This window comes from Equus asinus, chromosome 16 (genome assembly GCF_041296235.1).
Source record: "Equus asinus isolate D_3611 breed Donkey chromosome 16, EquAss-T2T_v2, whole genome shotgun sequence".
NCBI lineage: Eukaryota > Metazoa > Chordata > Mammalia > Perissodactyla > Equidae > Equus > Equus asinus.
In genome coordinates this window covers 29,504,119-29,529,530 of record NC_091805.1, presented here as the reverse complement: position 1 = coordinate 29,529,530, position 25,412 = coordinate 29,504,119, and the positions used below count along the sequence as shown (strand labels likewise).

Below are 25,412 nucleotides of genomic sequence, written 5' to 3'. Positions count from 1 at the left end.
CCATGCCTCCAGCCCACCCCAGCTGCCATTTCACAAAGCTGAGGTCAGTGCCCGCAGCTCCTCAGAGAGCTGGTTTGCAGTCAACAGTCCTCTGAGAAGCCTCTCCTCCCAGAGCGGAATTCCAAGGTCGAAATCAGGGGGTGGGGGACTGGTCCCGTCTCCGTTATAGACCAGGAGGCCAGGAGGAACAGAGAGAAAAGCATTGGGATGTTTTGTGCAGGGAAGTAAATGCTCAGACCTACAATATTAAGATGACAAACTGAGTGGTGCTGTATAGGGTGAACTAAAGCAGGGAGAGACTGCAGGCCAGGAGGAAGTGGACCCCCCCGCTAATGACAGTCTGCCCTGGAGAGGGGTGTGGGAGTAGAAAAGTGGAGGGGTGGGGTTTGAGGGACAGGGATGAGGCAGGGTGGACTGTCCTACCCAGTTAATTGAGAAATTGGAGATCTGAGCAGCAGGAAGTCAGCTTGAGTCAAAGCTGACTCAGAGATTTGGGCCAAGGTGACTAGGAGAATGGCGGCTCCAGGAATGGACATGGGAGAGTCGGAAGGAAAATGTTGTTTTGGGGAGAAGATGAGGAGCCTGAGCTGCTACCAGAAATCCTTGCAGAATGGCCCACAGACTGTTGGAAATGAGAGCCTGGGGCTGAAGACTGAGCTTAGGGCTGACTCTCCATATAGACAGTGTGCACCTGAGTTCGAATCCCAGCTCTGCTACTTATGAGCCATGTGACCTTGATGGGACATTTGATGTCTCTGTGTCTTAGGTTTCCTCATCTATAGAAATGGGCATAAAAATATCTATCCTCCTAGGGCTGTTATAAGCATGAAATGAGGTAATCCATTTAAGCACTTGAAACAGTGCCTGGCACATAGTAACTCTTCCATAAATGTTTGATACTATGTACGGTTATTATCCTGTGGTCTTCCTTACAAAGGTCATAGCTAAAGCTGTGGGGCAGAAGACATGGTCTGAAGAAAGAACCTGAGGAACGTGTACATTAAGGCATCGTATTTACCTCATGTTCATTTTTTTCCTCCAAGACTCTTTCTTTGAACGTGAGCTTCCAGGCTTGGTTCCAGGGGTGTGTGTGAAGAATCTGGTAAAGATTTTTGAGCCCCACGGCAGGCCAGTCGTGGACCGTCTTAATATCACCTTCTATGAGAACCAGATCACCGCCTTCCTCGGTCACAATGGAGCAGGGAAAACCACCACCTTGTGAGTCTTCAGGCAAAGAGGCTAGATTGCCCTCTGTCCTGTCGTTTTCTGGCTCTTTTCTTTCTCTGTTAGCTGCAGTCTACTCTTTCCCACTGAATTTTAGTGACAAAAATGGACTCTATATTTGTGTCCCAAGAATGTGTAAACACACTGCAGCATTCAAAACTCCCTTACATATGTTGTTTTATTTGAGCCTCAGAAGAAGTTGGAGGGGGAGGTGGAATAAGTTTATTACCCACTTTGTGTGGCAGGGAAGTGGACATCCAGAGAGTCGAAGTGACTTTCCTAAGGTCACCAAGTGGTAATGATTCAGTGGGGACAAGAGCCAGGTTTTCCCACAGTTGTTTCTTGTCTTACACTGTGAGCCGGTCCCCCCATCCCAAACCTCTCCAGCCTTACTATCATCGTAGTGGTGATAACGTCACGGCCATCACCATCACATGCCCTCGGTCTGCAGAGTACTACTTATTTTCTAGGAGCGTTCCTCTTCCTGCCTGTTATTAGGCAGGCTTCACCCTCAGAATGGCGCCCCCGATGAGGGTTGGTGGTAGTTTTGAAGTAAAAAGGATGCAGTCTCTAGAGGGGCTCGTGGGGTAACTGCCTGGCAACTGAAGGCCAAGTTCAAGGAAGATGAAGGCTCTGCATTGAGGTCTCAGCTCAGGAGGCTCCCCACACTTCTCTAAGGGCCCTGAGCGCCATCTGCTGAGAAGGAGGACACGGTCAGCAAAGGTTTCCCAAGGAGCAGCAGAGGTGGCCCTCTCCAGGGGCAGGGAACCCATGTGAACAGTCTTCAAGTCCTTTGGCCTCTGACAGAGCCCCCGGAAGCCAAAGCAGTGTACGCCCTGCGCTGGAATGTTGTCTGAGGGCGGTTCAGTGTGAATGGAATGTGGGGCTGGTGCCATTATTATTTGGTTCTGTTTCCCTCTAGTGGTTGATCAACAGAGATTTCAGCTTCTCAGTTCAACTTCAGATAGCCTGAGATTGTATCAGGGACAGTTGGGTGGGGCCGCTCTACATCCCTCTGATTTCTCTCCTTGTTAACTGATAGGCTCAGAGAGCCCGGAGGTCCGTGGGACCCTGGGCTTCTCAAAGGCAAACACATTACTTCATCGATTGCAGCTTCCCCTGGGAGTTGAAACACAATGTTTCATAAAAATAGTAATAATATTTTTGAGTTGTCTTCTATGCTGGCACTGTTCTGAGCGCTTTACAGGTATTAACTCATTTAATCCTCACAACAACTTCGTCAGGTGGGAGTCATCATTTCCCATTTTACAAAAAAACGTCCAGCATTGCTGTTGGGATCTTTATGTTTTGGATCCATAGATGATGTTGTCGCTGGTAATCCCCAAGCCTGGCTTCAATCAATTAATCCATAAATACGCATTGAATGCCTGGGCTTCTCATTAAGACCCTTCCCCCATGCTTTGTAATGATGACATCAGGCAAACCATTGACCCATGCACTGAAAACCTTCTATTGAGCCCCCACAGGGCCGGGAGCTGTGATTGCTGAACTGCGGAGGGCCCCTTGACTGTAAGTGAATGTTCTGCAGCTGGGAATCCTGGAGGCCGATCAGTGCCTGCCCGGGAACACGGGAAATAAGCAGAAGCAGAGAAGGATGGCAGATGTGGTCATCCACGTTAGGGCCCAGACGTACACACTGGTGCTAAGTCCTCTATGGGAAACTGTTGGTCCTCACAGCTAATAATGGTTTGGGTTCAATTAAGAGCCAAGGACAGGAATCACTGTGAGAGTCCTCGCTGACCCTAGGATGGTGGCTCCCTTCCCAAGGTGCTCCTAAAGGCCATCTTTTCTGCCACTGACTCCTGTGTTTGGCAGGTCCATCCTGACAGGTCTGTTGCCACCGACATCAGGCACCGTGCTCATTGGGGGAAAGGACATTGAAACCAGCCTGGATGCAGTCCGGCAGAGCCTTGGCATGTGTCCACAGCACAACATCCTGTTCCACCAGTAAGTAGAACAGGAATTGAGACCCTCCCCATGCACTGTCCTCACCCTGCCCCCAACACACATGTTCTCTAGAGCCCAGCTCAGGGATGCCAGCTCTGGGGGCAGGAGGCAGTATTCTTTTTGGTTTCCCCTGTGTTCAAGGTCCTTTGTCCCGCTTGCAATAAGTGTCCCTCACACAGGCCTGTGCCTCTGGCACTCAGAACTGAGGCCTCCCCCTCAGAAGAGTGATGCCCCTTCTCTCTGACAGAGTGGCTGATTCCGGGACCCCTTGCTCACCCTGAAGTACTCACCTCAGGGACAAAGAGAGGAGAGCATTGTTTCTTTCTACCTCTTAAGCCAGGCACCAAAAACTGACTTTTCAGGAGGTTTTTCAGTTGCTTTTTCCCCAAACTTTTATTTCGTGTCTAAAAAGTTTTATATAGTCATTGAAGAAAGAAAGGAAGGAAACATAGATTAGGGAAGAAAATAAAAGTTATGTGTAATTTCACCACCCAGAGAAAACTACTATAAACATCTTGGTATATAATTTTTCAGAAGTTCTCCAGGCATGTATAGATATACACATATACTTTAAAATTATAAAGGAGAGTAAAATTCTGCATACAATTTTGTAACCTACCATTTTTTTAATGTAATTGCTTTTTTTTAACCTAAGATATCATCAACATCTTGTCATGTCATTATTCTTCCATGAGATAATTATTAATGTTTACATACTATGCCATTGTGTAAATGTACTGTTTAAGCTGTCCCCTCTCATTAGATATTTTATCAGGGTCTGTTTTTGGTTCTGTTTTTGCATTAAAAACAGCACCATGGTGAGCATGTTGCTTGCTAAGTCTTTGCGCCGCCCTCAATATCTCTGTAAGGTAAGTTGCTAGAAGTGGAGTTGCTGAGCCCACTGCCCTTCTCGTTGCCCCATCCCCACAGCCTCACAGTGGCTGAACACGTCCTGTTCTACGCCCAGCTGAAAGGGAGGTCCTGGGCGGAGGCCCAGCTGGAGATGGAAGCCATGTTGGAAGACACAGGCCTCCACCACAAGAGGAACGAAGAAGCTCAGGACCTGTCAGGTGCGTGACATGGAAAAAGACAGAGCTACAGATGGCAAATCTCTTGTTTCCCAGTGCACAGGGCAGTGGTGGAGGGGGAGGCTTATGACAGACCTCCTCAGAGCTGGAACACTTCTGTAAAGTTATTCTGAGCACCTACGAGCGGCCCACCTCTGGATCATGTCCCACATGGAACCCTATCTTGCAGCAGCCTGGGCTGTATTTGTTCTGATGTTTATGTGTTTGAACTAAAATGTGAGAACAGTCTTCAAACAGTCTGATCCTAGGAGGCAGGGGTTGCCTTTTCTGCATCTAAAGAGGCCTACGCACCACTAGGGTTTGAACACTGTATAAACTTCTAAGGAGGGTCTGGCCTGGTGGCTGAGTGGTTAAGTTCGTGTGCTCTACTTCCGCAGCCTGGGTTTGCCAGTTTGGATCCTGGGCACGGACCTACACACCACTCATCAAGCCATGCTGTGGCAGTGTCCCACAGAGAAGAACTAGAATGACCTACAACTAGGATATACAACTATGTACTGGGGTTTTGGGGAGAAAAGGAAAGAAAAGGAGGAAGATTGGCAACAGATGTTAGCTCAGGGTCTATCTTCCTCACCAAAAAAAAAGTGCATACCTTAAACATCTAAGGAGGCTGCATCAGACCGCTGCCAAACTTAAGGTAACCACTTTACCACCAGCCCAGGGCCTTTCTCTTTCCATGTTCCATAGCACCTGTGACCACCCCCCCTCCCCACCTTGTACCTCTAGGTGGCATGCAGAGGAAGCTCTCCGTTGCCATTGCCTTTGTGGGAGATGCCAAGGTGGTTGTTCTGGATGAGCCCACCTCTGGGGTGGACCCCTACTCAAGGCGCTCAATCTGGGACCTGCTCCTGAAGTATCGGTCAGGTAATGGCCTCTGCTCAGTGCCCTGTGTTCTCATTGAGGCTTTATCTGTGGTCCTCACTCTCTCACTCCTGGTGTTTTGCAAATGAATACACTAACTGCCATAACTACACTCAGATGGGGCTTTATCAGCGACTTGGGTGAATCTAAGTTCCAACAGAAGCCTCCTGAGATTTTTACACAAAAAAAGCAGGGAGTCACTGATAGAACAGCCTACTTCCCAAAATATTCTAGAAAGTTCTCTCAATCTGCAGCCCTTCTGTCTAGAACAAGGGGTGTAGCTCTAGGTGAAATTCCCTTTCCCTGAGTGCACCTGAATCGCCTGCACACATCCCAAGAAGTTCCATAGCTGTTAGACGAGCACTCAGGCCCAGGTGTCAGGGCGACGTGCAGGTGGTCAGTGCTCCAGAGGACGGCTGCAGATGGAAATGTCTCAGCATGGGACATTCCCTCCTCGATCACAGCACCTTGCAACCAGAGAGCGCAGATGCAGAAGAGACAGCAAGCAGAGCTCAGAGTGCCCATAGAAGTGACAGCATGGTTCAGTCTTACGGTCCATTTGCCATCCCGGAATCCTCATTACTGTTTTCTTTTAATGACACTTCAGTTAGTTTAAAAGTGTGTGTGTGTTCTTTGCAAAATTATAAATGCAGTGCTTAATGAAGCAGAGAATATGCATACAGAACTCAATAGATGCTGACTGACAATAATAAATATGTCCTATTATGGTGATTTATTTGAATAGGGTCCAATGCCTGATGAAGAGATACTGTATGTGACAGTGCTTTACAACGTGCAGAGTGCTACAGAACATTAGCTATTGTCATTATTATTCTAATATTCTAGACTTTGCTGCAGAATACTTGTTTTTATTTATTAACTTCCAGTTTTTGTGCCCACGTAATGGGGAGGTTGCTGTACATCCTGTCCCAGGCCTGCCTGGTGATTCCCCGGACCTCTGCCCTTGCAGGCAGAACGATCATCATGTCCACTCACCACATGGACGAGGCCGACCTCCTCGGCGACCGCATCGCCATCATTTCCCAGGGAAAGCTGTACTGCTCAGGCACCCCGCTCTTCCTGAAGAACTGCTTTGGCACAGGCTTCTACTTAACCTTGGTGCGCAAGATGAAACATATCCAGAGCCAAAGAAGGGTCTGTGAGGTATGTGTGTCCAGGGAAAGAGCCCATCCTGGGTGAGCAGGAGTACGGAGAGTGGTGCTGCCGTTCTGGACGTTTCTACCCCAATCAGGCTCTAGCTGTCAGAATTGACCTCTGTTTCTGGGACCATCTGCAGATTTTAATAAACTGACACTCAGAACACTCCTACAGAGATGATTTATCCCAAATGAAACAACTCATTTTAAATGACCCGAGATGATTATACTGCAGAATCCTAACCCCACACACGGTGCAGTGTGGCATAGAAGGGGTGCCTTATTCCGCCATGTTATGGGGGTTTAAGGAGAGTTGTTGTTTAAGCTTCCTTTTTCACATTCCAACATTTATGTTCCCTAATTAAACCTGAATTCCATTGGTAAATGAAAGCTGAGAAAAGGCTTCCCTGGGAACTATACCCTAAAAATGATGAAGCCAAAAAGTACCAACCAGCAGAGACCCCCTCAGCATGTTGGGAGACCCAAGTTCAGGTCTGGGCCGCAAGGTGGACAAACTGTGTCCTCCTACACAAATTACTTAATTCCTCATCGTTTGGGGGTTCTTTTTGCATACGAAAAATGCAGCTGATCGTCTCTGCTTCTGCTTCTTAGGGATGTGTGAAGATAAATGAGATGAAGTGTTATGACTGTGCTCTGGGCTCCTTGAGAACAGGCGCTGCTCACATGCAAGTTGTCATGCTTATTATATTGTAGCGTTATTTACGCCTCCGGCCCCTGTGGTTTAAGTGTCTGGCTGCTTCTGGGTTCTCCTGTCCTGGGTAGATTTCCACGGCCCAGCGTGCCTCCGTGGGGAGGGAGAAGCAGAACGTCTTGCACAGGCAGACCTACAGCAGTCACATAAGTAATGACAAGCCAAAGGGATCCTTTGAGGTTCTGCTACTCTCTGTGCCTGACTCACACACTCTCCAGGATAAAATCAAATAGCCACACCCTCAAAATGCTCAGATGAAGTAAAGTCATGCACCGCATAATGACGTTTCCCTCAACGACAGCCTGCACCTACGACAGCGGTCCCCTGAGATTAGTACCATCGAGCCTAGGTGTGTAGTAGACTATACCATCTAGGTTTGTGTAAGTACACTCTGTGATGTTTACACAATGACAAAATCACCTAGCAATGTACTTCTCAGAATGTATCCCTATCATTAAGCGATGCGTGACTGTAAGAGATTAAAATGGTGGAGAAAAAATGTGTTGACCACGCTTGGCGATGAGAAACAAACAAGGCGTGGTGGTGACAGCAGTCAGCATCAGGGAGATGCTATCACTGAAGTGACTGATGTCGATCTGTTGTAGGGTACCTGCAGCTGTGAGTCTAAAGGTTTCTCCATCAGGTGTCCAGCCCACGAAGATGAGATAACTCCAGAACAAGTCTTGGATGGTAAGGGCTAGGGCAGGCCATGTCTTGGTTCTGGTCTGGCAATCATCTCTCAGCATTGTTGGGTGTGTCCTGTTGTCATGCATTTTAGTGGAAGCAAAGAGAACATTCTATGTACTTCTCAAACCCACGGTCAAGAAATCTTTTTCTTTGGGCTTCTGTCTCCTCCTCCATTCCCAAAGGAATTTTAAAACTCATGGGCCTAAGGGCCTTCTCCCTTAGTGAGGGTCCCAGTCTTTGTTCACTCCTTGCCCTTGCCCATATTAAGCCTCCGTTCCTGGGGTCCTGCTGCCCTGGCTCCAGGCGGCACTCCTTCCTGTCTGGAGAGAATGGCTTCTAAAGGTGACAGGTGGAGCCCCCTGGTGGAGCCGCGGTGCAACACAGCTCTCCTAGGAAACTTGAGACAGTCAGATGACGCTGTGTGGATGCCAAGTCTGTGGAATACCGCACATCCCTGTTACACTCCCAACTTTCCCCTGAGCGTCCCAATTTTCCGGCAACTCTCCCTTCTTTTAGGGGACATTAAAGGTCGTAGGGGCACTCCCACATCCAGGGAGAAGCAGAAGAGAGGCTCTCACTGTAAGCGCTCACCCGCAGCAGCTGACCGCAGGACCCAGAGCACTTGCCAGTTCTCTTCATTCTCCGTCAAGGCCCATACAGCCCATCCCTCCTCTGGAAGGTCCTTGCCAGTGGAATACCACACACCCCATCTCCCTAAATAGCAGCAAAACTAAAGCTGATACTGACCCCGGTTAATGAACGGGGGAAAGCATCTGCTTAACAAAGAAAAAACAAAGTTTCCTATTTGGCACAATATTTTTTCTAAATATGAAGAATTTACTGAGTAAAATCTGGTGAATCAAGAAAACTAAACAATATGTACATACTATGCTTGAAATTTGAGAAAAAATTGCCCAGAGTCGCATTGTATTTACTCTCTCACCCTGTCTTTGCACTGACAGAACCTGTGGTGAACATGAACACATCCTTTTAGGATGACATTCTGTGTCTTTTTGCTAGCCTGCCCTGCTGGGGGTCCCTCTCTGCTTTCTGAAGTTTCCTCCCAGGAGAAATCTTGGTCAAGAAATTGATATTTTTTAAAAATGAGTACTAACAAGTTTAACTACTGTGGTACACCAAAATCAAGTCGGAAACAGGGCCTGCTGGCTGGAGTGATTTTTTTTTTTAGCATTACTTTATTTCTAAATAAACATCTATTTTCTTTGAATGGAAGAGAGATGCTGTGAATGGTAGGAAGCGCCGTAAGTAGTTATGGCCCAAATAAGAGAAGGAAGATCATTCTAATCCCAAATTAGCTTGGTTGGAAGGCTTTTCCCTCACACACACACACACACACGCACACACACACGCTCATAGACCTCCCTGCCAGACGCTGAAAGGCCGGCCACCCTAAAGGACTACTTCTGGAAAGGCTGACACATCTAAGACACAATTCCTGGGAATCCAGCAACTTCAGGTTCAGTTTCCTTCCTAAGAGAACAATGAACGTGACCCCTCGAGAGCTGTCAGGGCAGAGCTGCTTCCTCACGCAGGGAGCCCCCAGCCTCTGGATGAAGTCATCCCAGAGCTAAAGACAATTGAGTCCAATTTGCAGGTTTGACATAAAACAAGCCTTCCAGTCCAGCTAGGCAGAAGGTTTTGGGTTGAAGGCCATGAAATCCCTCCACGTGGGTCATTTCTAAAACAAAGAAACAAGAGGACCCACTGGGTGGTCCTGACTCTGAGAGTTCTGTTTGCAGAAATGCACACGAGAGCTGGTTCTGAATCTCCAGAATCCCTTTCCCTCTGACCTGCCTCTCTAGGTAACATTCTCCAGAACTGTCTCTTCAAATGCATGCTTTAAACTTTTTTAAATTTGATTTTTAATTTTAAGGTAACACATGCTTGTGAATAAAATTCAGTTCCAACTATGAGGGTATCTGGTAAATACTTGATACTGGACGCTTCCCCACGCCCCATGCTGTGTGCTCCACGCCCCATCCTCCTGGTCCATCTCCACAGCTTCTCCACCCCTTCTTTCCTACGAGCTGGGTATTAAGTTTTGTTTTGTTTGAGGAGGCAGCTGCAATCCCTAGGGAAATGACACAGTCCTCCAAAAACTTAGAACAGGCAAGGGTGTGTGTTGTTTAAGAAGCGGAGCTGTCACCCAGCTTGGTCACCAGCTCCAGGTATGCATCTTAGGCAAGTCCTCCAAAGACTGGGCCAAACCAAGAAAATGAAAGCCACTTTGACTATAACCCTCAGGCTTGTGGTGAATAAGAATGAGCAACAATGATGACGAGAGCTTTCTTTCTTGAGATGATGTTCAGGATAACAAGAGCAGGTAACATGCATCTATGCACCAGGCACGTCATTCTAAGTGTTTTATGTCTATTAACTCATCCAATCCTCACAAATAACAATAAAGTGGGTGCCATTCTTTCTCCCTTTTCACAGATGAAGAAACTAGGGTCTGACCTGCCCGATGTTCCGTAACTTGTAAGGAACAGAACATTTGTTTGAACAAAAGAGAGAGCTGGCATGGGGACGTGACGTGATGTCCCAAGATTGCACAGCTGGTTCGTGGGGGGTGCTTTTGTTCCATCTCCCTCCCCTTCTCAGAGCCCCCCAGAGGGCCAACTCAACTGCAAACAGACCCGAGGGAGCATCAGTCTTCCGAAAGAGTCACTACTCAGGAAGGAAATGCCCCTTCCTCAAATGGGAGGAGGAAGGAAGTAGGAGACCTGGGCGAGCTCCCAGTCTTCCAGGTTCTGGATGTCAGTCTTTTCTCTTGTCCTAGGGGACGTGAATGAGCTGATGGATATGGTACGCCACCATGTTCCAGAGGCAAAGCTGGTAGAATGCATTGGTCAAGAACTTATCTTCCTCCTTCCAAATAAGAATTTCAAGCAGAGAGCATATGCCAGCCTTTTCAGAGAACTGGAGGAGACGCTGGCTGACCTGGGGCTCAGCAGTTTTGGAATTTCTGACACTCCCCTGGAAGAGGTAAGGCAGAGAGTCCAGCTGGTTTCTGTCAGGTACCAGGAGAGATGGTTCTTTGCAAAAGTCTAACACTAGAGGGATGTTTCGTAAAGGCAAAGGGCTGTAATTCCCCACCCAAGCATAGCAACTATCTTCATTTTTGGCTTACTTCCTCTGCCTTTGTCCATACGCACACATATTTTACATAGCTGTGGTCACTGAGTGCATACACTTTCGTATTAATAAGTAGAAGACTGTGTTCTTAGATAAAGAGTCATAGTGTATTTTCTTCCTATTGTGACGCAATACCCAACAAAATTGAGCTTGGGTTAGATTTTTCTGAGAGTAGGAATACCTAAACCAAACTCTCTCTTTTTTCCTTCTTGACAGATTTTTCTGAAGGTGACGGAGGATTCTGACTCAGGACACCTATTTGCTGGTATGGTGCCAGAGTGTGTAGCTTGTTCCCTCACTAACCCCCCAAGCTCTACCTTAAAAGTCTAAGGAAATCCTCATGAAACAACAAAGCAGGCAAATACCTCTCCACAGTATTTATCTGACCCCCAAATAACAGGCATTTCACATTCTTGTTTCCTTTGAACCACAAAGGAATGACAAATGGAATTAGGTCTGGGTGGGAAGACTCTAGATCAATCAAGATTCTTGGTTTTTATTGAGATCATAATGGTTTATAACTGTGTCATTTCGGGTGTACATTGCTGTTGATCAGTCTCTGTATAGACTTCATCGTGCTCACCACCAGTGGTCTAGTTTTTGTTCATCACTATACATATGTGCTCTTTTACCCCTTTCGCCTACCCCTGGTCCGCTTCCCTTCTGGTAACCACTAATGTGTTCTCTTTATCCACGTATTTGTTTATCTTCCACATGCAAGTGAAATCATGCAGGATTTGTCTTTCTCTCTCTGGTTTATTTCGCTTAACATCATACCCTCAAGGACCATCCATGTTGTTGCAAATGGGACGATTTTGTCTTTTTTTATGGCTGAGTAGCATTCTGTTGTATATATATACACCACATTTCTTTAACCATTCATGTGCAGAAGGGCGCTTGGGTTGCTTCCACATCTTGGCTATTTTGAATAAGGCTGCAATGAGCAGAGGGGGGCATAAGTCTCTTTAAATTGTTTATTTCAAGTTCTTTGGATAAATACCCAGTAGTGGGACAGCTGGATTGTATGGTATTTCTATTTTTAATAATTTGAGAAGTCTCCATACTGTTTTCCACAGTGGCTACACCAGTTTGCAATCCCACCAGCAGTATATGAGGGTTCCCTTTTCTCCACATCCTCTCCAACAGTTGTTATTTTTTGTCTTGGTAATAATAGCAATTCTGGGGGCCAGCCCTGTGGCCAAGTGGTTAAGTTCACACACTCCGCTTTGGCAGCCCGGGGTTTTGCTGGTTTGGATCCTGGGCACAGACATGGCACCACTCATCAGGCCACGCTGAGGCGGTGTCCCACATAGCACAACTAGAGGCACTCACAACTAGAGTGTACAACTATGTACTGGGGGTCTTTGGGAAGAAGAGAAAAAAGAAGAAGATTGGCAGCAGTTGTTAGCTCAGGTGCCAATCTTTAAAAAAACAGCTAACAGCATTTCTGACAGGTATAAGTTGATACCTCATTGTAGTTTTGATTTGCATTTCCCTAAGTATTAGTGACGTTGAACATCTTTTCATGTGTCTGTTGGCCATCTGTATATCTTCTTTGGAAAAATGTCTGTTCACATCCTCTACTCATTCTTTGATGGGGGTGGTTGGTTGTTGTTGTTGTTGAGTTGTGTGAGTTCTTTATGTATTTTGGAAATTAACCCCTTGTCAGATATATGATTTGCAAATATTTTCTCCCAGTTGGTAGGTTGTCTTTTCACTTTGTCCATGATTTCCCTTGCCTTGCTGAAGATTTTTAGCCTGATATAGTCCCATTTGTTAATTTTTTCCTTAGTTTCCCTTGCCTGAGTAGGCATGGTATTTGAAAAGATGCTGCTAAGACTGATGTCAAATAGTGTACTGCTTATATTTTCTTCTAAGAGTTTTATGGTTTTGGATCTTACAGCCAAATCTTTAATCCATTTTGAGTTAATTTTTGTGTATGGTGAAAGATAATGGTCTACTTTCATTCTTTTACATGAGGTTGTCCAGTTTTCCCAGCAGCACTTATTGAAGAGAATTTCCTTTCTCCCTTGTATTCTTGGCTCCCTTGTCAAAGATTAATTGTTACCATAAATGTGTGATTTTGTTTCTGGGCTTTCAATTCTGAACCATTGATCTGGTTGTCTGTTTTTGTGCCAGTACCTTGCTGTTTTTATTACTATAGCTTTGTAGTATATTTTGAAGTCAAGAATTGTGATGCCTCCAGCTTTGTTCTTTTTTCTCAGGATTGCTTTGGCCATTTGAGGTCTTTTTTTGTTCCATATAAATTTTAGGATTCTTTGTTTTATTTCCTTGAAGAATGTCATTGGGATTCTGATTGTGATTGCATTGAATTTGTAGATTGCTTTAGGTAGTACGGACATTTTAACTATGTTTCTGCTTCCAACCCATGAGCATGGAATATCTTTCCATTTCTTTATGTCTTCTTCAACTTCTTTCAATAATGTCTTATAGTTTTCAGTGTATAGGTCTTTCACTTCTTTGATTATTTCTAGATATTTTATTCTTTTCATTGTGATTGTAAATAGGATTATATGCTTGACTTCTCTTTCTGCTAATACATTGTTAATGTATAGAAATGCCACTGATTTTTATAAGCGGATTTTGTACCCTGAAACTTTTCTGTAGTTGTTGGTTATTTCTAATAGTTTTCTGATGGATTCTTTGGGATTTTCTGTATAAAGAATCACGTCATCTGCAAACAGTGAGAGTTTCACTTCTTCCTTTCCTGTTTGGATTCCTTTTATTTCTTTACTTGACTAATTGCTCTGGCTAATACCTCCAGTACTCTGTTGAATAGGAGTGGCAAGAGTGGGCTCCCTTGTCTTGTTCCTGTTCTCAGAGGGATGGCTTTCAGTTTTTCACCATTAAGTATGATGTTGGCTGTAGGTTTGTCATGTGGCCTTTATTATGTTGAGGTACTTCCCTTCTATACCCATTTTATTGAGAGCTTTTTCATAAATGGCTGTTGGATCTTGTCAGATGCTTTCTCTGTGTCTGTTGAGATGATCATGTGATTTTTATTCTTCATTTTGTTAATGCGGTGTTTCACATTGATTGATTTGCAGATGTTGAACCATCCCTGCATCCCTGGAATAAATCCCACTTGATCATGGTGTATGATCCTTTTGATGTATTGCTGTATTCAGTTTGCCAATATTTTGTTGAGGATTTTTGCATCAATGTTCATCAGCAATATTGGAATGTAATTTCCCTTCTTTATGTTGTCCTTGCCTGGTTTTGGTATGAGAGTAATTTTGGCCTCATAGAATGAGTTAGGAAGCATTCCATCTTCTTCAATTTTTTGGAATAGTTTGAGGAGGATAGATATTAAGTCTTCTTTGAACGTTTGGTAGAATTCTCCAGAGAAGCCATCTGGTCCTGGACTTTTGCTTTTGGTAAGGTTTTTGATTGCTATTTCAATCTCTTTACATGTGACTTGTCTATTCAGATTCTCTATTTCTTCATGATTCCATTTTGGGAGGTTGTATGACTCTAAGAATTTATCCATTTCTTCTAGGTGATCTAATTTGTGGGTATATAGTTTTTCATGGTGTTCTCTTATAATCCCTTGTATTTCTGTACTATCCATTGTAATTTCTTCTCTTTCATTTCTAATTTTACTTATTTGAGGCTTCTTCCTTTTTTTCTTGGTGAGTCTGGCTAAGGGTTTGTCAATTTTGTTTATCTTCTCAAAGAACCAGCTCTTAGTTGCATTAATAATTTCTACTGTTTTTTTAGTCTCTATTTCATTTATTTCTGCTCTAATTTTTATTATTTCCCTCCTTCTGCTGACTTTGGGCTTTGTTTGTTCTTCTTTTTCAGGTCTTTTAGGTGCAGTTTAAGATTTCTTATTTGAGAATTTTGTTGAGGTGGGCCTGTATTGCTATGAATTTCCCTCTTATAACCACTTTTGCTGCATCCCATGAGAGTTCATATGTTGTCATTTTATTTTCATTTGTCTCCACGTATTTTTTAATTTCTCCTTTGATTTATTCATTGATCCAATGGTTATTCAGTAGCATGTTGTTTAGTCTCCACGTATTGGTGACTTTTCTAGTTTTTTTCTTGTAGCTGATTTCTAGTTTCATAGCATTGTGGTCAGCAAAGATGCTTGAGATGATTTCAATCTTCCTAAATTTGTTGATTCTTGCCTTATTCCCCAACGTACGGTCTGTCTTTGAGAATGGTCCATGCGCACTTGAGAAGACTGTGTATTCTGCTGGTTTTGGATGGATTGCTCTCTGTATATGTATTAGGTCCTTCTGATCAAGTGTTTCATTTAAATCCACTATTTCCTTGTTGACTTTCTTTCTGGATGATCTGTCCATTGATGTAAGTAGGATGTTGAGGTTCCCTACTATTATTATATTGCTGTAATTTCTCCCTTTAGGTCTGTTAATAGTTTCTCTATGTATTTGGTGCCCCTGTGTTAGGTGCATATATATTCATAAGTGTTATGTCCTCTTGGTGGAATGTCTCTTTTATCATTATATACTGTCCTTCTTTGTTGCTTATTGTCTTTTTTATCTTGAAGTTTGCTTTGTCTGATATAAGTTGGCAACACCTGCTTTCTTTTGTTTGCCATTTGCTTGGAGTATCGTCTTCCATCCCTTCACTCTGAGCCTATGTTTGTCTTTAGAGCTGAGATGTCTTTCCTGGAGGCAGCATACTGTTGGGTCTTGGTTTTTAATCCATGCAGCTACTCTGTGTCTTTTGATTGGAGAATTCAATCCATTTACATTTAGAGTGATTATTGATATATGAGGGCCTCATACTGCCATTTTATCTCTTGCTTTCCAGTTGTCCTATGTTTCCATTGTTTCTCTTCCTTTGTATTTCTGACTGCCATTTCATTTTGGTGATTTTCTGTGGAGTTTTCTCAGTTTCTCAGAATTCTGGCTCTGCTCTCATTTTTTGTTTAGTGGTTACTGTGAGGTTTGTATAAAAGATCTCGTAAATGAAATAGTCCGTTTTCTCATAGCCTCTTATCTCCATTAGCCTAAGCAGATTCCATCCTTTTCCTCTTCCTCTTCTGAGTTATTGTTGTTACAAATTTTTCTGTTTTGTGTTGTGTTTGTGACTAAGTTGAATTGTTTATAGTCACTTTTGATGTTTTCCTTCCCTTTATCTTTTAAGTTATAATTCAGTATTTGCTTCCCTGTTCTGATAGCTGCAGTTTTCTGGTTTTGTCTGTCTATTTATCTCCTTGCTCAAAGTTTTGTGGATGGTTTACCTTTTTGTTTCTGGTATGAGGGCATCTTTAATCATTTCTTGTAGGGGAGGTCTAGTGGTGATGAACTCCTTCAGCTTCTGTTAAACCTGGGAAAGATTTTATTTCTCCATCATATCTGAAGGATAGTTTTGCTTTGTAAGTGATCCCAGAAGTTTATTTACCAGCTATGCCTAGAACTACCAATCATCAAATACACCAGCCCAAAAATGCTCCATGACCCGGGTAGGTTGTGTGGTGGCCAGAAGCTATGGCCATCCTGGCAGAGTGGGGAGCGAAGGAGGGGATGGGGCAGCTCACTGCAGGGCCCAGCTTTTCTTTCCAGCTTTGCAGACACCGAAATTGAATTCTCTCAGCTCACCCAAAGGCAGAGACTTGCATTAAACAAGATTAGAATGAAAATATGCTCATTTATGTCAGAAGCTACAATGGATGTAAGTGTTGGGGGCTTTTATCTACACAGAATACTCCTTCTTAATAACTAGGTCTTCTCAGAATAAATTACACATCAGAAAGCTGGCTAGCCTGGGTGTAGAATAGGATGCTCCAAAGAGACAGTCAAGGGTAGAGGTTAAGTGTGTAGCCTCTGGAATGAGGCTGACCCACATCAAACCTAAGCTCTATGATTTGCTAACTGAGTGGCTTTGGGTAAATACTTAGCCTCTTTGTACCTCAGTTTCCTCATCTGCAAGATGAGGATGATATTATCCACCTTTTAGGGTTGTTGAGAGAATTAAATGAGTTACTACATCTCAAATCTTAACACTGTGTGCAATTTCTGACTAAGACTTAGCAATACACTAGTCTCAACATTTAAAAAGCATCTCTTTCTTCAAACTGGTGTAGCCCTTTATACTTCACAAAACACTTAACATCCATTTTTTTTTTTTTTGAGGAAGTTTAGCCCTGAGCTAACTACTGCCAATCCTCCTCTTTTTGCTGAGGAAGATTGGCCCTGACCTAATGTCCATGCCCATCTTACTCTACTTTATACGTGGGACGCCTACCACAGCATGGCTTTTGCCAAGCGCTGCAATGTCCGCACCTGGGATCCAAACCAGCAAACCACGGGCCGCCGAGAAGCGGAACATGCACACTTAACCACTGCGCCACCAGGCCGGCCCCAACATCCATTGTTTTATTTGATTGTCACTAGAATCTTATGGGGCAAGTAGGGCAGGAATTGGCCCCATCTCGGGGAAACTGAGCTCACACAGGTAGGATGACTTGCCTAAAGTCACACAGGCGTCTGAGTCTTATTTCCTGATCTTAGCTCTCAAATCTAGGATCCTCAATGCCACACTCTCACTGCCTCTCATTTTTCAGGTGGCTAAATGCATTTCTATTGAATTGGCTCAGTTTTAGAGGATGATATTTTCTGATCTTGTCTCCAAGGTCTGAAGGAACTTGCAGATGTCCGCTGGGGTCACACGTTGCATGCTACCAAGAGGGTCAATACCACTTCTAAGGGGTGGCTCACAGCCATTGACCACTAGAGGGCAGCAGAAAGCCAGGACAAACTGGAGATTCCGAACAGGCTCCGAGCCTTAAGCTCTGGCCAGGACAGTGGGCTCCAGTCCCAATGGGGCATGAGGGAGAGCAAAGCTCACAGGATAGACATTAGGAGAGGCAGCAGGGATCCTACCAGAGGGAGGACCGGCCACAGCAACATCTAATCTGAGCCCAGATCAGGAGGAAGGAGGCTGGAGAACTGGGACTCCAGCGCCTGGTTGTCAGTGAGCCTGCAGAAATTCTTCCCCCTCTGAGTATCCTGTCATTGCAAGTGTCTATGGATGTTAGCTGAAAGGATGACTGAGCTGACCCAACTCCCTTTGCAGCTGCCCGTGTCCAGGTAGGGTTAAGAAAGCATCTGGGAACCAACCAGATGTCCTCTAGGTGCTCCTTTATGTCCAACAACAGATGTTCTGCAAATTGGCATTAATTAGTGATGGTAAGCAACAGCTTCAACATAACCGACGACTTGAGATGGTTTATGAAGCACGGTCACACGTGTTAGCTCATTTAATCTTCATTAGAACCCTGTAAAATGGTCTCATTTTCATTTTACGGATGGGAAAACTCAGATTCAGGCAGGATGAGTCAGTTAGCCAAATTTATGCATCTGGAAGAGTCAGGATTCAAACCCAGGTCTCCTAACTCCTAGTTCATAAGTGATTCCACCGCTTCTCAGCTGCCTCTAAGAATTTGGAAAGTACCAAGTTGACTCTGACTTGTACTGTTTTTAAGTACACAGGTTATACACGAATATTTTTTTTGGTTAAAAATTTCAAATAATACAAAAAAGGTTAAAACCACCATCCTCTCTTCATCCTTGCCCCTTATCCAGCTCTGGGCCCGCATTGGTAACCTTAGTAACAATTGGTGAGCCTTCTTTCAGCAATTTGCAGTTACAAATGTGGGTGTGTGCATATATAAAATGTCATATTCCTTTGTGTATGATACATGCACTCTCTAGCATAAGTATGATCTTATTACACGTCATTCTGCAACTTTACTGTTTTTAGATAGTTATATATTTTATCTGCTCTGTCCTATCCTGTTCTCTTAAACTCCTATAGAGAATTTTTAAGCTATTTCAGGTGATTCTGTCTATAGATGATTTTCTCTGGAAAACAGAATTTTTAAAAGTTTATTAACTTCCCTGGCCTGATATTTTGTTGCTGATTTAAATGAAGGGAAAACCAATGCTGTAAGAAAAAAGTGGCCCATGAGATCTGGATCTTGTGGATGTTTTTCTAAATTATTAATTCGATCTCCCAAACAGGCGGCGCTCAGCAAAGAGAAAATGTCAGCCTCCGACACCCCTGTTTGGGTCCCAGCGAGAAGGTCAGACAGACTCCCCAGGGCTCCAATGGCTGCTCTGCAGAGCCAGCTCCTGGCGCTGCAGGCTGGCCTTCCCCACAGCCCGGCGGCCGGCTCAACTCAGGCGCGCGGCTCCGGCTCCAGCACGTGCAGGCGCTGTTGGTCAAGCGATTCCACCACGCCGTCCGCAGCCACAAAGACTTCCTGGCCCAGGTATTCTGTGGGTCTCTGGCTCTTCTTGACTGCTCCTCGCCAGGGCCTGCCCTCCCCTGCCTCTCCATCCTCTCCCAGGCTTTCTCATGTGCGTGGGTTCAAACACAGCGCGAGCACCCTCTTTATGTTCTGGAGGCTTCCTCCCCTTCTTGCCAACCTTTGTTTTGATTGCTGGTAACATAAACCTTCTTTGTAAGTATTCGACCTCATTTAGCAGAGAAAATAGAATAATAGTGAATATGTTAATGTTGTTTTTATTTTTACAGTGAAGGGTAGTCATGTTTTCATTCATTTTTTGCAATGACCCTACAGAGTAAGGTCATCATCCTCTTTTTGCTCTTTATGGTTTTTATTCAGGAAAAGAAAACCTGGTTCACCTCTGGCTGAACATTGGGCTACTTCAGTGTTCTAATGTTGGCCCACTTCAACCATTCTTCAGTGGTTACCAGAATATTCTGTTTTCTCTTCCTCATCTTGCCTTTGTGCATCCTCCCTGTCATGTTCCCCAGAAGGATGCTCTTCTCCACCAGGGCCTGGTTATGAGGCTGCAGGATAAATGTTGAAAAGAGTGAGTGTGTGTGTGTGTGTGTGTGTGTGTGTGTGTGTCTTTAACACAGCTCATACCACAGCCCACGTTGCCATGTTTATTTTCCCACAGATTGTGCTCCCGGCCACTTTTGTGTTTTTGGCACTGATGCTGTCCATCATCATCCCTCCCTTTGGTGAATATCCCACTTTGACACTTCACCCCTGGATGTATGGGCAGCAGTATACTTTCTTCAGGTGCGTAAACTTGTCCCCAGAGGTTATCATTCACCCCCATGGGTTGTGGGGCTCTGGGGTCACATGCTGCTTGGTGGGGCCCTGACCTTCCCACTTCCCTGGGCCAGTCACCAACATGGTAGGGGTCTTCGGGCTGCCCTCAGAAAGGAAGGTAATGTACCTGCGTCTGTCTGAAAGTTGATGCCAAGTGGACAATCTAGATGCCAGGAATAAGGGAAGAGAAAGTAAAGCGTGGGTGAATGAGTTGAAGCTCCATCTTTTTGAGATGCAGACGTGACATGCCATCAGATCACTGGGTGTGTTCAGATAGCCTACCTGCTTCCAAGGAGGCCCATAACCACCCCGAGGCAGCGTTCTGTGCTCTGTGTACATGCTTGGCACGTAGCAGCCATTCAACAAATGCTTGTTGCATTGCATGTTGGTTGCTTTGCCCTCTGTCCCCATCATGTGTCCAGTGAGTAAGCCCCCTGTCACTCTGTCCAGCATGGACCAGCCGGGCAGTGAGCAGCTAGCTGCACTTGCAGACGTCCTCCTGAACAAGCCAGGTTTTGGCAACCGCTGCCTGAAGGAAGAGTGGCTTCCGTAAGTCCCTGCGCACCCTGCCCTAAGGCCCCCAGCTGAAAGTAGTCTGAACAGGGAAGGAGGGAGATGGGGGGGGGGTGCTATTGTGCGATTGGACCTAGAATGACATTAATTACATACATGGCCAACTCTCAATTGTTGTTATTAGTATTGAGAAGGGAATTATAGAGGGCAGTTGAAATCCACGGAGAATCCTCAAAGTTCAGTATAATTTTAACTGCTTCTCTCATTCAGTCTTTTTCAGAGCTACTGATAAGGACCAAAATAGACTAATTTCAAATCCTCTTTTATCTGTTGTCTTTCAACTGCTAGAGCCACCAGAAGAAAAAAAAAGAAGATAAAGTCATCCACAAATTAGATAATTATTCCCCAGCCCCACACCTAGTCAAAGAAATCCTAGTCTTGATTTTTCTTGAGCAGAAACTAACCCCCATAGTGTAAGAAGAAACGTCATGGGTCTGAGGAGAGAGAGGAAAGGCTGTGGAGAGGGTTGGGCATTATTTCTCATTCTGGGGGATTTTCATCAACCTGGGAGCTGATTGTGAAATATTCTCCTATCTTCCATGAGGGAGTACCCCTGTGGCAATTCAACCCCCTGGAAGACGCCCTCTGTGTCTCCGAACGTCACCCACCTGCTCCAGGAGCAGAAATGGACAGCAGACAACCCCTCGCCATCCTGCAGGTGCAGCACCAGAGAGAAGCTCACCATGCTCCCCGAGTGCCCCGAGGGTGCAGGGGGGCTCCCACCCCCTCAGGTACCTCAACCCTCCCTGGGGAACCGGGGGCCCTGAGTCTGCTCCCGACAGCAGGGATGGAGGAGAATTCATGTGCCTCCTGAGCCCCTAGGTGCCTAATGCTTCAGAGTGACAGTTGAGTGAGGGACTCAGCGAGGCTCCCTGGATCCCCTCAGAGGGGTGTCCCAGAGGGCCCTGTCACAGCCACGTGGAGGAAGTCACTGACCAATTATTTCATTTTCCATCAAACACTCCCTATTCGGTCTAGTGGAAAATATCTTTAAACACTGAAAAAATTATTCATGCATGCTTAGAAGTTAGAAAATACAGATATGTCAGAAGAAAAGAATCATCCTATTGCTAGGAGGTAACCACCAATAACATTTGATTTTTATCCATCTAAGCAGGATTACATCAAAATGCTGCCTTGAAATCTGCTATTTTCACTTAGCAACATATCACGAACACATGTCCATGTCAGTAAATATACATCTACATCATCATTTTTAATGCCTGCATACTATCCCACTGCTTGGATTTACTTTAATTTATTTAACTACTTTCTCATTTTTGGACATGTGGTTTTTCAATTTTTCTCCTTTGTAAACAATGTTATAGTGTCCATTCAAATGCATATGTCTTTGCACACATTAACAATCTTAATTGAGAGGCTCGCCATGTGCTGTGTAACTGACATGCATACCTGTGCACGCACACACACACACACAGCCAGCAACCTATCTTTTGCAAGAACACCACAGTTTTGGTTCTGAGGAGCACCCTCTCCTGAGAGTTCTGAATTCCAGAGTGTGTCACAGTGAGCCTCTCCCGGGGCTTCCAGAGACAGCGAAAGGGCCCAGAGAAGTCGCTTTGTCTGGAGTTGGTAACAGGCCTCCCGGCAGACTTGCACAGGGCTGGGCCTCACGTGGCCTTCTCTAGTGATTTGCCAGGGAATGCTTGTTTCCCTGAGATGCTGTGTGGCAGGGTGCGAGCGTCAGAGAGCCATGGGTTGGTTACTTGGCCTCTCTGAGCCTTAACGTCCTCACTTATAAATTGGGGATAACTGCAAATTATCTCATAGCATTATTATGAGAATTCAATGGAATAACATGGGCAAGTAAACTGTATTATTTAGAATTAGATTCAACTCGACTGATGACAACCCTACATGAACAGTGGATAAAATAAGACACAATTTGTCTCTCTCTCGTGTCAGAGTTAACACGGGTGGCCCATGATGTTCTATCTTGCTGCTCCTCCGTGGTAAACAGGCCTCAGCCTCACTGGCCAAGATGGCAGAATTGGCTTCCCAGGAGCAGGATGGACGAAGGGAAGAAGAAAAAGAGAGGGCAGAGTGTGCAGATGTGCTCTCTTTTAAGGAAGATTTTCAGGAGCTACCACACAGCACTGTCGCATATGTATCATTGGCCAGAACCTAACATCGAGGAAGACCGAGAACTACAGTCTTTGTTCTGGGTGGCCTTGTACCCAACCAAAAAGTCTATTGCTACGGCATATGGCAGAAGGGCAGAGCAGATAATGGGGGACAACCCAGTTTTCCATTGAATCCATCACAGTTTCTGGCTTGTAAATGATTCTATGTTTATGAGCATCCTACCTTTCTCTTTTTTATATGCTAAAAGCATATACCTTTATATTTCTCAAGCAGTGTATTTTCCCTTGGAATCCCAACTCAGGCACCGCAGCATCATAGAAATTTCAAAAGAGGGACTCAAGGAGCTCGTCCCAATCCTTTGTACCCCAAGGGAAAGCCTTGCTGAGTTGGGTTTGCTGAGGACCCCTGTGGCTGCTTCTACTCAAACACATCCAGCGTCAGGACACGCAGGCAGTGACACTGAGGGACTGGCTGGGAGGGTAGGGGAGGGAAGGCCAAGCGAGGCTGCATGGGATTCATTTCCTCAGTGAGTCCTAACTTCAAGGCTTCCTGTCTGGCTTAGAAAGTTATTTTCAGTAGTTAGTCTTTGGTTCCTGGGGAAAAAAATTCAACAGTTCACTCCAGCCAAAGTCCTGGACAAAGGCAAACCCATTTCTGTGATTTTTCTCTCATTCCTGCACTTCCTCGTTATCATTCATGCCTCTCGGGAGCAAAATTGAATGTCATGCATCGGCACAGCAGCTGCTTCCTCTCTCACAGTCTCTCTCTTTCACACCCACTCACCCCTCCCCCTCACACACACTCTCCCATTCCGCCTGCAATAGGGCCAGAGGATACAGACAGTTCAGAGGCAGTAAATTGTCCTCATCTGGACAAGAGGACTGGTGGATGTGGTCTTCTCTAGGGCCCTGTCCTGTTCTGACATTCTTTGAGTGGTGGGGGGTCCTGAGGTGGAAATGCTCCATCCCTGACTTCTAGAATATGTAGAGATAAAGTCATAGGAGTATTTTACTTGACAGAATTTTTAGAAAACAATTTATCATAAACTTCTCAGGAACCAGCAATTGTTTCAGCCTAGATTCCACCAGGAGAGCTTGGCAGTTCCCCTGGTGCTATTTTCAGCTTGAGAAGTGGGTGATGGTGTGAAAAGGGCAAGGGCTGTGGAGGAGACAGACGTAGGTTCAAATCTTAAGTCAACCACCTGCAAGGTGTGTAACCTGGTGCAAGTTAGCTAACCTTCCTGAACCTCAGTTTCTCTGTCTGTGGGTTAAAGTAATAATTCCTCTTTCACAAAGGTATGAGGATTGTGGGATATATTACAATGGATGTAAAGCATTTAACACAGTGCCTGGCACACAGTAAGGATTCAGTAGATGCTAGCTCTTCCCCTAGTATGAGAGAGGAACAAGCTAAAGAAAGTGAATTGAAGAAGGAAATAAAATGGGAAAGGGGAGAGGGAGACAGAAGGTGTATAAAAATGAATGTGTCATGATGGTGGTTTTAATGCCACAAAAAATCCCCTCAGCTACCTCTGGGTGGCACCCTTGACACCCAAGGTTCCTGACTGACCGGAACTGAAAACTATGTATTCCCAAATTTAAAGTAATATTGCCACCTGGTGGCCAAACTCATGCACTTTGGGCTTCTCTGAAGTCTTGATTAACTAGCTTCCAGTCCTAGACGTATTTTAAAAGAGATTTGTAAATTGTAAGGCACAGTTTCGATTCTTTCATTCATGTCACAAATTTATTGTTTCAACTGTAGGCCAGATACTGTTCTGGGTGCTGGGGACACAGCAGCTAGCCAGTCCGAGAAAGCCTCAGCTTTCACAGAAGTTATATCCTACAAGGGGGTAACAGGCAAAAACAACTAAACAGATCAATTGGAAAGCAAATTTCTGACTGATGAAGACGCGAAGATGATAAACAGTATGTTACGATAGGGTGACTGACTACTTCTCTGAGGAATAGAATCTGGGCTCAGACCTTGATGAAGAGCTACCCATGTGAGATTGTCCAGGTAGAGCAGTCCAGGCAGAGGGAACCACCAGGTGCAAAACTACTTCAGGCATCAGAGGTGCCTATCTGAGAGACAGGGAGAATCGAGGGGGTTGGGGGAGGGGGGAGCAGCAGCAGCAGGTGAGCTCAGAGGGCGGGCAGGTCCAAATCACCTCCACATCAGCCTTGGTGATGAATTTGGGTCAGATCCCAGGGCTTATTGGAGTGTGATAAGCAAGGTGACTGGGGTGGATTTACATTTTTAAAGCTCGGTCTGGCTGCTGGGTGGAGAATGGGTTGTGGAGGGCCAGGGTGGAAGCAGGGGGACCAGTTTGGAAGTTTTTGTAGAGGTCCGGGTGAGGTCTAGGTGGGGGCTCTGGTAGTGTGGACCTGGAGAGATGCGATGGATTGGAGGTCTGCTCTGGAGTTGCCGCTTTCCTGTCTTGTCAATGCGCTGGAGAAAAGAAAGGGGTCAAAGATGACTTGCATGTCGTTGATGTGGGCACTGGGGAGATGCCAGTGCTTTATTTAGTATTTTCCCAGTAGCTGAGTCCAGAAATAATTTCTGGAGAAGAACGAATAGTTTCACCAACTATAAGGCCTCAAATTCCAAGTAGTTAATGCAACTGTCTCGTTGCCTCAGAGAATCCAGCGCAGCACGGAAATTCTACAAGACCTTACTAACAGGAACATCTCTGACTTCCTGGTGAAAACATATCCTGCTCTTATACAAAGCGGGTAAGGAGAGGCCGTTTTTTACTTTTCCTCCTGGCTCCCTGTAGAAAACATTAACTGGGG

General features: G+C 45.1%; 1 protein-coding gene across 1 annotated transcript in view; it reads left to right on the top strand.

Moving 5' to 3' along the window:
* Nucleotides 1-25,412, top strand: part of ABCA4 (ATP binding cassette subfamily A member 4) — a 135,561-nt gene that overhangs the window by 76,132 nt on the left and 34,017 nt on the right. The window contains exons 20-32 of the mRNA XM_070486367.1: nt 1,044-1,218; nt 3,061-3,192; nt 4,123-4,262; nt 5,007-5,144; nt 6,112-6,305; nt 7,616-7,700; nt 10,498-10,703; nt 11,070-11,118; nt 18,872-19,122; nt 19,781-19,905; nt 20,389-20,487; nt 21,056-21,242; nt 25,258-25,352. Of these exons, the coding sequence (XP_070342468.1) occupies nt 1,044-1,218; nt 3,061-3,192; nt 4,123-4,262; nt 5,007-5,144; nt 6,112-6,305; nt 7,616-7,700; nt 10,498-10,703; nt 11,070-11,118; nt 18,872-19,122; nt 19,781-19,905; nt 20,389-20,487; nt 21,056-21,242; nt 25,258-25,352 (1,876 nt within the window). The remainder of the gene's footprint in view (nt 1-1,043; nt 1,219-3,060; nt 3,193-4,122; nt 4,263-5,006; nt 5,145-6,111; nt 6,306-7,615; nt 7,701-10,497; nt 10,704-11,069; nt 11,119-18,871; nt 19,123-19,780; nt 19,906-20,388; nt 20,488-21,055; nt 21,243-25,257; nt 25,353-25,412) is intronic.